We start from the raw sequence: 14,986 nt of genomic DNA, 5'->3' as shown, positions 1-14,986 counted from the left end.
ACATTATTGCATATGTAAACTCACTAGTTCTCTCGGTGATGTTTTGAGCTAGCTAGTGTTACCTTATTATAAATATGTAGACACAGACACTAAGCTGGAGTCACAGGACCAAAGTCATGTTTCCAGCCTTCTCCCTTATCATAAGCCCCCATCTTTCTCAGCTGACTGGTTTCCCAAATGAGTCCTGCATAAACAGGTGTTCACTTGTGACTGTGTGACATGTAGCTAATAGAGACATTGTATTATTCAAGAAATATGTCTGTGTCATGCTTGCCAAATTATTAAAGTATCCATCATCATTCACAATTTTACCCTATATAGTTATAATACACTTATTGGATATGATTTCATTCTTAAAATTGGTTTTCTTTTAACCTAGAGGACATGTGGCTACTATTGGCCCCTGGAGAGAAACTGAATCATTTAAGACTAGGTCTTAGCAAAAGGCTTGTTTTCCTTGTTAGTCACATTTTATGAATTCTGCAGAACCAAGAATCATTTTCCTTTTTAAGCACGAATACAAAAAGATCTCTGGAAATACATTGAAATTTTAACATTTTGTTGTAATGTGAGGCATTTTGGCCAAGTCTCATTTTCTCTTTTTTGTTTATTTGTGACACTTCATTTGAAAGGGACTAAAAAAAATTCAGAATTTAAAAGTAAAGTTTGAGAAAATTGGAGGAGCTTCCTTCACCAATTAAAAAATATTTGTGTTTTTCTCTTAAGGCTGTTTTAACTATAATTGTTCCTAGTCCCTCACACAAATGTGAAGGTGACAGTTTCCCGGCCTCTTTTCCTGGAGATCAGCTAACCTGAGCAGGCCGTGCTCCATGAGGAAGTGTTCCCTGTCTCCACCCTCTCATTCACTTGTTGAACCAATACTTTAAAGCATGCAACCAGAAAGCAAGAGAATTTTTTCACTACAGATTAATGCATGTCGACTTACATACATTACTATTGGTAATGTTTTAAATAATGCATGTGTATTACAGAAAGCTTAGGAAATAAAGAACATGAACGGAACAACATTTATTCCTAATCTATCCACACAGTCGTAACTACCATTATTAACATTTTGCTATTGTTTTATCTTACTTATATTGTTTTGTAGTGTTCATGTTATATGTTCAATGGAAAAACATGCTATTTGTTTTCAGTTAGGGCTATAGCATTATCATTTTCCTGTTATTATAAATTCATTTTTATAATTTAAAAAAGTAATACAATGTCATACGTGTATCATATTTATTTAAAACATCACTATATGTGTGCATGTTTAGGATTTTGCTATAATAAGTAATTCTGCAATTAGCAAATATACATGTAATTATTGTTTCAATTTTAGTGTGTTTAGTTAGATTGATTTGTTAAGTTAGTAATGGTTCAAGTCTTTTTGAGGCTTTTGATACATGTATTTATTCATTTAAAACATAATAATAATTTTTAATTCCAATAGCAGCACATAAAAATAACTTTTGCAATACTGAATATTCTCATATATATATTAGGCATTTGTATTTCTTTTGTGAATTATGTATTTGTACCTTTTGTCCATTTATAGTCTTAAGAGTTTTCAAATGGATAATATTACATGGTTAAAATAACAAATATAATAGTATAATTATAAATAAATATAACATACTTAATATTGTACTATTTACATGTAATTTTCTTATTTAACTTCTGTCTTACATTTTAAAAATTATAATTCAGTCATATCTATCAATATTTCCTTTATGGTTTTCTTTTTTGCTTTTAAGCATAGAAATAATAATAAGAATTATAAACTGGCTAATGATTTTTGAGCCATTGCTATGTAGAAGTGTAGTATATACATTTTTTATCTATACCTCACTATGGCCTTTTGAGGTGGGTACTACCTCTACCTAATATAAAAAGAGAAGGATGTTGAGTGCCTTGTCCACGATCATGCGTTTAGTAAGGGACCTGGTTCTTCCCAAGTCATACATAGTTTCCTCTTGTTTTTCCTGGGTTATTTTTCTATTTAATTCTATTTTTAATCTGAAAATGATTTGATAATTGACTTCAAGTGAGGTTTAAACTTTATTATTTCTAAATTACTGATCAACTTTCTACCACCAGATTTTGAGCAATACCTTCCTTCTCCTCAATTTTATTGCCTCTTGAACTATGAATTAACTTCATAGTTATATACTATTGCATATACTATTGCAGGCAATTTTGCAATAGCTTTCCAAGATCAGGTTTTTTTGTGCTATGTGTTAAAATAACTTCGGATTGACTTGTCATGTTTTAGACTGTATCAGCTATTTTAGTATGATTTCTGAGATTTAATTTCTCTTGTTTACAATACAAACATAATGAGTGGAATAAATGTATTAATATTTACATTGAATGAGTATGTTAATTATGAGATGACTACCCTCAGATTTAGTATTCTTTAAAACTACTTTTTCTTGTAAAGAATAGGTGCAAGTCATAATTTTTAATGATTAATAATATTTTAATGGTGAATTAGAAGAAAATGCAAAGTTAATATATCTACAATCTATGAAAATAAACTGAATTTTCAACTCTTGTTTTCTCTGCTGCGAAAGATGAACCATTGTGGAACTCAGGCACCCATCTGGCTGTCTCTGAGAGATTCAGAAACACTGCCACCTCCTGGGGAGATGAAGCAATTGTCAGCTTGTGCCACATGGCAGTTTTTGTTCAGTGACACAAAAGACTGCTGTCTGTTTCAAATCCCAGTGTCTGTAAGAAACTGTGGGAACTTTTTTGTGTACTTACTGCAACCAACTCAGGGATGTATGGGCTATTGTGCGGAAGGTAAGAAAATGTCAGTAATTTGTGTGACTGTTACTCATGGAACTCTGCCATTCGTACCATTCTCTGGATGGGTTGTATTGAGCTAGTGCAAATCTCAGCAAGATACTTGGTCTACCATTATTGATAGATTGAAGCTAAATTTCTGTTTACATTGGGAAGGTTTCTTTAGGATTCTTTGCCAAGATTGTAAAGTCCCCCCAAATATTTGATGTGAAAGCATCAAAGCAAATATCTCACATTTTTCCACTGGATATAATGATTGAGTGTGTTAAAAATTCTTTGGTTTCCTCAAGTCCATTCCTCTTTTAATTAAAGGATGAAGAAGGGTGAGTAAAAGTTATCAAAAATATACATTTTATATTATTTCATCTTTCATTCAGCAATATGTATTGAATGTTTACCCTGTGCCAGAAATTATTTAAGGCCTCAGAGTTACAGTGACGAGCCAGATGAATGAGATCTCTGCCTTCATGAAACTTACATCCTAATAGGATGCTTCAGACAATATCTAAAAAGAAACTGAATATTATTCAAAGATTAAAATAAATAACCCTAAGTCCTTTATATAAATATGTGAGAAGATAAATAGAGGCAAGGAATCAAGCTTCTTTAAAGAAACTTTCTTTGTAAATATTTGTAGCTACTACTTTACCTAAAGTATTATGCATAACTCCCCTCATTTTGATTGCTGGTTGCATTTGAGTTGTTTCCAAATAATTGTTTATGACAATGAAAGAAACTAGCAATTTTACAGTGGAGAAACCTGGCAGACATTACATTAATCAAGTGATCAGAGTTAACGTTACTGGTGATAATGCATGTTGATGTCACATGTGTCCTGAAAACATGTAAAAAACAGAGCCCTTCTCTTTTGTAGTACTCTTTTCCCCAAAACGTAGTCCTAGTCTAATCATGAGAAAGTTTATATAAACCCCAATTAAAGAATACAGTAACAAAATACCTGAATAGTACACTTCAAAAATATCAAAATTACACAAAACAAGAGAGAATAAAAAACTGTCACAGAGTAGAAAATGATGAATAACACAATGGGATATCCTGGATTAGATATTGTTAAAATCTGAAAAAAAAAGTATAAAATGTCAAATCTCAAAAATCATTTTGCTCATTATAGCTTTGGAATTTAAATCAATATTATTAGAAAAATTGATTCCTTTAAATTTCTAGCATTCTTATCTTCAGAAATCTGTTACTTGATGCCAGCAGTAATAATAATAATTATAATAAGTTTTCTCCTATGGCTAATTATTTCTTTGAGTTGAAAATGCAAAACAAAAATTTTAGTATTTTGATGAGTCTGTAGTGCAATCTTAAAAACAATGACACACACTCCAATTTCACATTCTGTCTTTAACTTCCCTTTTATTTCCAAATGACCTCTAAAGTTGATATAAATATATCATCATTGGCCATAATCTCTAAGCAAATAAGGTGTTATCATCTACTTTACATGATAATAGAAACTAACCTACTGCATTTATCGAAAATGGAATTGTTTAGATATACTTTATCATTAATTTCAAGTCAGTAGTTCCATCTTTAAAAAAGGAATAAGGCAAAGTTACTGTTTATTATTATAATAAGATCAAAATAGTAAACATAAAATTGTTAGTTCAAATAAGTATTCCACAAGTATAATAATAACGCATGAATTATTTTACACATATATACCGTTGGAGTCATGCTTATTTTCTAACCAGCACAGCATGTCCTTAGTATATAGCGGTGTCCAAAATAAATGTAGTCCCTGCCCTCATAGCACAGAGTATTCATGCAATTGTAAATTGCAGTTGATGGTATGAATGAAAAGATTAAAAATTGCTGTGGAAGAGAATACCGAAGGTGAGAGAGGATGAAATATATAATGAAGCGTCACCAGTGAAACGTCTAACAAAAGGGCATTGAAGCTGGGAGCTGGAGGTTAAACTGTCCTTGGTCAGACAAAAAGTGTGGGGAAGAACAGCTCAAACAGCAGCTGCAGCAATCGACAGGCCCTAAGGCAATAAGAATATATTGCGCTCATAGGAGTGAAAGCCGGACAGAAATATTAGATCTCAGTGAGGGAGGGAGAACATAACATACCGTGGGTTTGAAAAGGCAGCAAGGCCTGATCACTTAGGCATTTTGTGCTGTGTGCATTGAGACGTCTGTGGAGAATTATCCTGAGGGAGTGTGCTGGTAAACCTTCACATTCCATACACATCTGCTGTCCAGCTAAGACTGGCAGTCTGTTTACTAAGAAAGGGCAGCATCTGCTCAGTTTAGTATAGCTAGTGCCATTCATTAGGAAGGAGAAAATCCAGAGAGATGCATCAGCCTCATTGGGTGGCCAAGACAAGAGTTTTTGAAAAACTGAAAAAATCTTTTTTTGCATTCTTGTCATAAAAATACTTAATTTTTATACATCTTTCTGTAATATTAACAAATCTTTGTGGAAAATTCTGTGTTTCATGGAAAAACCAATGATTTATCTATATTAGTTTAGAAACACTAACAACTATTAAAAAAGAAAACAAAACTTTCACACCAGGGAATACCATAAAATTCAAATCCTCGCTTCACCAGAAATATTATTTTTACCCTCAATTAAACAACATAATATTTAAAATTTGCACTTTATGACATCCCCTACAAATTTAAAGTATTTCCTGTTTTGTTAATATCACGACCATCCACTCAATTTCCTAACCCAGAACACTCAAAAGTACCTCATAATCTCCACATTCAAGTCCTTTAAGTATTTAGGGAAAAGGAATTCTGGAAGACAAATGTTATTTTTTGCTCTTAATGTCTGTTAACCAGACGCGCCTGAATTATTCTTTCTGATTTGCAGATAGAAATTTGCCTTAAAATACCATTTAGAACTTGATTTAGACTGCATAGATAGCTAACAACAATGACAGCCATTTAATCTACTTAAAGAGTTTCTTCTTCTTGCTGACCAAATATCTGGAGCAGGTGTTTTCTGCTGATGGCGATTTGGCCACTTTACAATGTCAGGCTGAGGTCTTTGTGAGTCACTAATCTTTTCCTTCATGGTGGCAGGAAGAAGCTCCAGTTTTAGCCTTTTTATCTGCATTTAGACAGGATGAAAGGGAAAGTTCAAAAGGTGAAAGAGAGCTTCTACTAACTGCAACTTACTCCATTTTAAGGAGCTTATTTGGAAAAAGGCTTCTTATCATAACTACTTTAGAATAATTCCCAGGCTTATCTCTATCTTCAAAGGCAGTCTATGAAATGTCACTTTTTACTTGGACGTATTGCTGTCTATAGCCAATAGCTCTTATCTAGCTAAGAGTCATAATATTTAACTTTAAAATCACCAAAACAGCAGATAGTAGAAAGCAAAATTCCACTTTAATAGCATAGTCTCCTGAAGACATTTTGATTCTCACATAATTCATATATATGTGTATATATTCACGTAATTTATCTATCCCTACAGCCTTCTAGAAGTCAAATAAGAAAAAAATTAATTCAAGATCATAATTGTTATCACAGCCACTCTAATGGTGATTATATATTTGTGACATTACTTCTTTAATAGAATCCATGGAAATACACATATTTGTTATATTTTTTGTATTTCTAGTTAGTAAGCGAGTTAGATCCTTATATTACATGTGAGGTGGCATCATATCAATTAAAATTAGCCTATGTTAAAAATGTATACTATAGGCTCTAAATCTTCCACTAAAATAAAAAATTATAGCTAATCAGCCAACCAGGGATATAAATAAAATCATAAAATATATTCCATATTTCTTAATGCAGATAAAAATGAAAAATAGAACAAAGCACTAATAGATCAAAGAGAACATGGATAGCAACATGGTGGATTTAAAACTTACAATATTGTCAAATAATTGTGGATACTGTAAGGTTTAATTCTACCATGTTGCTATATATATGACATATATATACAGATATCAGGTTGGTACAAAAGTAGTATATAAAAATATGTATATATAATATATATGATCTAAACACCCCAACTGAAAAGCAGAAATTGCCAAATTGGGTAAAAAAGCAAGTCCCAACTATAGGATGCCTAGAAAACTCATTTAAAATATAAGAAAAATGAGTTCAAACATATGAGGATGGAAGAAGACATACATAGGTAACATTAATCACATGAAATGTCAAGTGGCCATATTAATATTAAGCATAGTAAACTCAAAAGCAAAAAATATTCCTAGGAAAAACAAGGGTCGTTTCCTAATAACAAAGTGTTCAATTTAATAAAAGACTACAACAGTTCTAAATGATCAAACAATAACAAATTCAAAGTATGTAAATGTAACTGATAGACCTGCAAGGAGAAATAAACAAATTTGCAATTTTTACTGGAGATTCAGACCCATCTGTCAATAATTGATCAAGCATGTGGAAACTAAAACAGCAGACATGGAGCAGAGCACTCTTTCAGCCAATCTTATCTAAATGACATGTAGAAAAGACTTCATAAGGCAGCAGCATAGGTGTTCTTTACAAGTACATATGAAAATATTAGCATGAAAAACCATGTTCTCAGCCCTAAATTAAGAAAATTAGAATATCAGAAAAAAAAATTGAAGTTCATTAAAATTAAAACCCACTTAGTGTCTACATTGGACAAGAAAAGTCACAAATTGAAGACCCCTTTGTACATTAACTAATTAGAACAAGAAGCACAAATGTGACTCAGAGTAAGCAAACGAAAGAAAGTAGAGCAAAAATAAATGCAATAGAATATACAAACACATCAGAGAAAATTCAATAGAATAAAAAACTGGTTATTTCAGAAATTAAATAAGATTAATAATTATCTAGCCAGTCTGATCAGTAAAAAAAGAAAAAAAAAAAAGACAAGACAGAAATTACCAGTATCAAAGGACATGATGTTAAGATGTCAATTCTTCTCAAATTGATCTATAGTTCCAAAATTGCCCTAATGAATACCATTCTTGTAGAAATTGACAAACTTATTCTAAAACTCAGATAGAAATATGAAGAACCTATAATACCTAAAACTATTTTGATAAAGAAAACAATTGGACAACTTACATTATCTGACTTCAAACTTACCTAAAGTTATAATATTGTAGGCAATATAGTATTTGCAAGAGGATAGATAAATAAATTAATGGAAAAGAATAGCGAGCCCAGAAGAACACCAACACACAGTAACTGATTTTAAACACAAGAATAGATCTAATTCTATAGAAAAAAGGGTTGTGTTTTTGGTAAATTGAATATCCATATGCAAAAAATAACTTTGATTCATATCTCTCATCAACATACAATAAAAAGAAAAATCTGCCTCACAATTATCAAAGACTCAAATCTCAATTATAAAAGGTAAAAATACAAAATTTCAGAGAATACTTTCACTTTTAGGTGAAAATATTTGTGATCTTAGATTAGACAAATATTTTAAAAATATACCAAAATTGTGATCCATTAAAAAATATAAATTGGACTTGATCAAAATTGTGAATTTCTGCTCTTCTGCTCATCGAAAGACACTAAAGGAAAATGAAGAGATAAGCCATAGCTTAGGGAAAAATATTTGCAATTCATGTATCTGATGAAGAATTGGATCCAAAATATATGAGTAACTTTCAAAACCCAATAATAGGAAAACAACTTTGTGATAAGATTTGAACAGAGACTTCTCCAAAGAACATAATAATAGAAAATTGGCACATAAAAATATGCTAAACATTAGTCATTAGTGAAATGGATTTATATCCACAATGAGATACCATTATATTATACATAAAATTAAAAAGATTGACTATACTACATGATGATGAGGCCATGAAGCAGCCAGAACTGTTGTATTTTGCTAGTGGTAGTATAAAATGATACATTCAAACATTAGAAAATAATTTGACAGTATCTTAAAAAGGAAACATATGCTTCCATATGACATAGCCATTCCATTCTTATGTATTTACCAAGAGTAATAAATGCAAATGTTTCTAAAAGGTTTTATACATGAATGTTCAAAGCAGCTGTATTCAAAATAGCCAAAACCTGAAAAAAAAAATCCATCAATGAGTTAATGGATAATCAAATTATTATAAGCCTGTACGATGAAATACTACTGTCCAACAAAAAAGGAAGAACTATATTTGTAGGATGGTTTCACTGTAAGAAAAAAGAAGAAACTATTGATAAACCAAAAACATAGATGAATCACAAACATGTATGTGGAATGAAATTTTCTAGACATAAAGTCCATAATGTACAATTATATTTATATAAAGTTCGAGAAAATATAATATGAACTATATGACAGAGCTGATAAGTTGCTGTCTATGAACGTGGAGGAGGGGCAGGCAGAAGGTTTAAAAAAGGATAGAGAAACTTTTGGAAGTGATGGAAATACTGTTATCTTGTGGTGTATTCATATGTCAAAACGTCATTAATTACATATTAATTACACTTTTTTCAGTCAATTATACCTCAGTAAAGTTATTTTAAAAGAAGGAAACAAAGTCCCAGTGTTAAGCACACACCACATAGCCATCATGTCAGAGTAGAGCAAGAGCAAAGACCCTTAGGAAAGAGTTTTTCCAGCATGTTGGAAGGATGTAGATGAGGCCGTTGTGTGAGAATAAGATGCATGCAATAAAAATCCCTATTCTGTGGACATAAAGAGTCGCTCAGAGAAAATAAACACTTGCCCAACATCACAAGTAGTGACTAGTAAAGTTAGATTGATCTCTGGAAGCCTGCATCCTGATTATCTTCAACAAGGATACTCTACAACCTGTTACTGATGTCTTGCCGGGCGCGGTGGCACAAGCCTGTAATCCTAGCACTTTGGGAGGCCGAGGCGAGTGGATCACGAGGTTGAGAGATCGAGACCATCCTGGTCAACATGGTGAAACCCCGTCTCTACTAAAAATACAAAAAAATTAGCTGGGCATGGTGGCTCGTGCCTGTAATCCCAGCTACTCAGGAGGCTGAGGCAGGAGAATTGCCTGAACCCAGGAGGCAGAGGTTGCGGTGAGCCGAGATCGCGCCATTGCACTCCAGCCTGGGTAACAAGAGCGAAACTCCGTCTCAAAAAAAAAAAAAAGAAAAAAAAAAAAAAAAAAGAAAAGTTATGGTGTCTTGCTAGTTGTAGTTTTCTGCTCCGTCCTCTTCTTCTTCATATCTCATACTTGTTCCTCCCTCTGCTTGGACCTCATACAAACCTTTACTGCTTCATGATGGAGATCAGGCATCTCTTTTCTTTACAAGGTTCCTTGTGCTAACCCAAGTTATTTGTGTGCAGCCCAGCAGTGTCCCACTGCTTTACATAGGACCTCAAATGTTGCACATCTTACATGCTTTGAAACTAGATTTCTGCTTGTTTACTTCCTTTCTTGAGAACTATTACTTTATGATAGTTTAATCATTGGCATATGGTTGAATCAGGAAGAAACAGAAGGTTTTTAGCAGAATGGGTTCTTTTTTTTCTTTGCTAATGTTTCTTGAGATTCTTAATTGTCTAATCCTAATATTAAATATTTGAGCCAGGAAGCAAATAGAAGGAAGAAGAAAAGACAAGAAAACCCCCCAAATGCAGATGGGGCACACTTTTAGGGAGTGCTTGGCCAAGGGAATGTATATTTTGGCCCACGATTTATAGGAATGCTGCATTCTTTTATATATGCATGTACATGTCTAATAGTAAAGGTTATTTCAAATCTGTTTGGCTTGCACATAATAAAAAACAATGGAAAATAATGTAAAAGATAATCACATCTAAGAGTTTTAGGATATGTCATTAGATCTGAAGTTACATAGGAAAGCCTCAGAAAGTGAGAAATAGATCAGCTTCCAGATATTGGCAACAGCAGTCTAGACATTCATATAGAGCTCCATCAGTAACTTGACTCAGCTTCCAACTTCTTGTCTTTTAGTTTAAATACCAAATTCTTTCAAGAAGCAATCTGATGAGCCTATCTTTGTTCAGATAGTTGCTCTTGTACCAATCACCTGAATTCAGTACTTTGAGTTGTAAATATCACCACTTCTGTCCTTGGCTTATTGGTGGTGTAATCCTGTAAATGAGTATAGGGGAATCGATTTCCAAGGAACTGGCATAAAACCAACTGTTGTATACATTTCTGGGGACTATAGTGTTTTTTATTATTATCATTATTTGAGGTGGAGTTTCTCTCTTGTTGCCCAGGTTAGAGTGCAATGGTGTGATCTCAGCTCACCACAACCTCTGCCTCCCAGGTTCAAGTGATTCTCCTGCCTCAGCCTCCTGAATAGCTGGGATTGCAGGCGGGCACCACCATGCCTGGATAATTTCATATTTTTAGTAGAGATGAGGTTTCCCCATGTTTATCAAGCTGGTCTTGAACTCCCTACCTCAGGTGATCCTACTGCCTCAGCCTCCCAAAGTTATGGGATTATAGACGTGAGCCACTGCACTTGGCTGTGTTTCATTACTATAGATTTCCCATAGACCCCATAAATCCCCCACACGAATAGTCCCCCAACCCCATTGTTGACATCCCCCACCAGAGTGCTACATTGACACATCATTATCACCTAGTCTGCAGTTTACATTAGGGTTCACTTTTGATGTTGTACATTCTATGGGTTTGGACAAATTTCTTAAAGTGTATCTACTGTTATAGTAACATACAGACTAATTTCACAACCCTAACAATACCCTATGCTCTGCCTGTTCACCTCTCCCTCCTCTCAAACCTGGATAACCACAGCTCTTTTTACTATCTCCATGATGTTGTCTTTTTCTGTATTTTATACAGTTGAAATCATTTAGTAGGTAGCCTTTTCAGATTGGCTTCTTTCACTTAATAATCATTCATGTTTCCTACATGTCTTTTTGTGGCTTGATAACTCATTTCTGTTTGAGGCTGAATAATATTCCATACTGTCTCTATGTATCACAGCATATGCATTCACCTGCTGAAGAGCATCATGGTTGCTTTCAAGTTTGGGCGATTATGAATAAAGTTGCTATAAACTTCCATATGCAGGTATTTATATGGAAATAAGTTCTCAACTCCTTTGGGTAAATATAGAGGAGCATGATTTCTGTGTCATTTGCTAAGAATATGTTTAGTTTATCAAGAAACCACCCACTAAACTGTTCTCCAAAATAGCTGTACCGTTTTGCAGTCTCACTGACACATGTTGTTCCACATCCCTGTCAGCACTTGATATTGTCAGTGTTTCATTATTTAAAAAATGCAGAGTCATACTTAGAAAATAAGATATTAAAGCTTTAATTGTTTTGAAATATGATCCATTTGATCTCACCCTTAAAAGAAAATACTGTGTTATGAAATAAGAATTAAGAAAGTCATAGTCTGTATTAAAACATCCTTCAATAAATTGTCATCTTGGATATATGTAGATTTGTATCTTCATACCCACTTGAATAAATATACAAACCTTAACCTTTGTCAGCTATTTCTGATGCACAGTTATACCCATGTGGCCCTGATGAAACTGAAATAGGAGGTGATTGTGTTGGTAAGTATTATATTTTGCTTTTTAATAATGTGTTTATAAACTAGACTGTTTCAACAGGTATTATATTCTGCAGCTTTGGATGTTGAATTATGTTGATATTTGACATAACTAAAGTCTGGTAGATATCAAAAATATAAATAACTTTATCATGCCTTTAAGAAATAGTCCTTGAGTTGGCAGAGGTACAGAGAGTTAGGCAAATGTGTACATATTGGTAGAATCATTCATAAGAAAATTTGGCAGTTCATATCAACATTCTTACAACTCTATTATGTGCTTGTGCCTAAAAATTATACTTTCAAAAATACGTCTCAGAGAGCTATTTAAGGAAGTGTACAAGCACAATATTTATAACAAGGTTTGCCTAATAATTGTTTTTTAAAACCTGCAAATATCCGATAACTTCCGATTGACTGATTGATTCAATATTTCTGATACATAAATACTGACAAAACATTTTGTAAACACCATTAAAATATAGGAGTGCATTATACAATACAACAATACTTTTTCTTTTAAGGGAACAATTGTATTTGTATCAAATAAATCTTGAAAGATAAATGAACATCAATGATGTTAATAGTGATCAAAATTTTTCTCTTCCTTTCAATGTATACTTTTTATTTTCTGTTTTTAAAATGTTTTAAAGTCTTTTCAAATATTAAGAAATCCTCCTACTATAATATGCTTTAAAATAAATTAAGTAGCTTAAGTGATAAAATGTATGTCATCTATCTACATGTTGGGCAGAAATTGAAATTATTTACTGAAACATTAGCATTTGTATGGGATTATAGACTAATTATATTTTATCTTAGACAAATGTGATATCTGAAATGCATGAGAGACTGCTGACACATAATTAATTTAATTAGCAGAGGTGTTTTATATGGTGGAACAAGCCATAAATACATAAAATAAATCAGGATAGATCATGTAATGTTCAAATACCAAGCTTAGAAATTATTATGCTTGGTATTTTTAAAAGACTTTTATAATAATCTGCAAAATTATCACTCCAAATTGATTTTTCATGCTCCATTTCATGTCCTATTCCAAATGGATTTTCTAGCTCCTTTTTTTCTGTATATTTTAAATAAGGTATTATTATATCTGAAGGTCAGTTTAATTAAGCCCTGTGGTTTAAGTTCATAAAGCAATAAAACACTATTCATAATAGCAACATTAAACATAAAATGTAATTATTTGACTACTCTGCATAATAGATGTAAATTCTCTTTATAACGTATGTGTATTATAGAAAAATCACTTTTTCCTCTTGAATAAATAATAAATTTCACCTACTTATTATGCTCTTTAGAACATTTATGCAATTAATTGAAAACAGAAAACGCTGCTATGCAAATTGTACACAATTTGGGGAAGTAACACTAAATGAAAATATTGAGTCAAAAGTCAACAGATAAAGCTTCGTGACAAAATGGAAAATATATTAATGTATTTAATACATACTAACATTAGAATTGACAAAGAAATAATAATTTTGATTTTCTAAGCAGAAATAATTTGTTGTTTTTAAACCTTTTTCTTTAAATATAACAACTTTCCTTTACTGTTGCAAGCAGTGATCAATTTGCCCATATAGTTCGTTATTCAAAATACTGAATCAAAATTTTAATTGTCATGAATTATTTTTTTCAGTCATTGGCCTTCTCTTATTCTTAATCATCATTTCCATAGGCAACTTTTCCCTGTTTTAAAATAAATATTCTTTCCTTAATTTATTTAAAGAGAAATTTTTACTCAGATACATAATTTTTAAAAATAAAATATATATTCAAAAGTAGTTTATTATTTCCTAAAAGTTTGAATATACTGATTTGGTCTAATATTTAAAATGTTTAGCAAAATATTTGTTAACTAGGTAAATTAGAAAATAATTCATTTGTCATTGAGACTATAATAAAATAACACTAAAAGATCTAAAAGTATGTTTTCTCCACAGGAAACATTTTAAGGTCTTTCTAGAATTTTCCAAAATCTATATGGCAAGGCTGAAAGATTAGTTTTGTGATTATTCTAAAATTAGCATATATACAATAGAAAAATTATACATTTTAGAACATTTTAAAATCTTTTAAAAATTTACCACTCAGGTATTTTTTTACTTTCTAAAACAGAACAAAACTAAACAAAAACTTATTCAGAAAACTTTCAGATCCCCAGATTTGATTTTGCAAATACCTAGAGTTCAAAACTATAACATCTTCCTGTGAGTTCCTAGAGAAAACTTCAAATTTTTTAATCTCAGAAAAATGAAAAGAATAAAATTATTGTTTAACAAGATATATTTCACTGAGCTAGTATCATCACCTCCACAATGAACAACTCTTTCAACACAGGATAATGTTGAGTTGAGTTATAAGCGAAAACTATTATAGTAAAAGAGAAAGTCATTTGATTTTACATTCTTGTGACTATTTCTCATTATAACAAGGAATTATAATGTACTAAACCTTAATTTTGTTTGTTCTGTCTTTTAGAAAAGATAATTGCTTCAAATAATGTGAATTTCTTTTTAAGAGCCAGACTTTTCAAAGGCAGATATTCAACATACATTAATATAAGCTTGAGCTGATATGGTGCTTGGTTATCAATATGTGTGTGATTATGGGTTAGAATGTGAATGTATTACTTT

The 14,986-nt window shown here is 31.9% G+C and overlaps 1 protein-coding gene across 4 annotated transcripts in view; it reads left to right on the top strand.

Moving 5' to 3' along the window:
• VWDE (von Willebrand factor D and EGF domains) overlaps positions 1-14,986 on the top strand; it is an 80,559-nt gene that overhangs the window by 11,960 nt on the left and 53,613 nt on the right. For 3 of the 4 annotated variants that reach the window (XM_074379528.1, XM_074379526.1, XM_074379529.1), the window contains exons 3-4: positions 2,580-2,811; positions 12,262-12,327. In XM_074379528.1, coding sequence (XP_074235629.1) covers positions 2,580-2,811; positions 12,262-12,327 — 298 coding nt within the window. The remainder of the gene's footprint in view (positions 1-2,579; positions 2,812-12,261; positions 12,328-14,986) is intronic. The other variant, XM_074379527.1, reaches the window with a different exon arrangement.

Source organism: Saimiri boliviensis, chromosome 10 (assembly GCF_048565385.1).
Source record: "Saimiri boliviensis isolate mSaiBol1 chromosome 10, mSaiBol1.pri, whole genome shotgun sequence".
NCBI lineage: Eukaryota > Metazoa > Chordata > Mammalia > Primates > Cebidae > Saimiri > Saimiri boliviensis.
The sequence above is the reverse complement of the archived record's forward strand: the minus strand, read 5'-3'. Positions and strand labels throughout refer to the sequence as shown.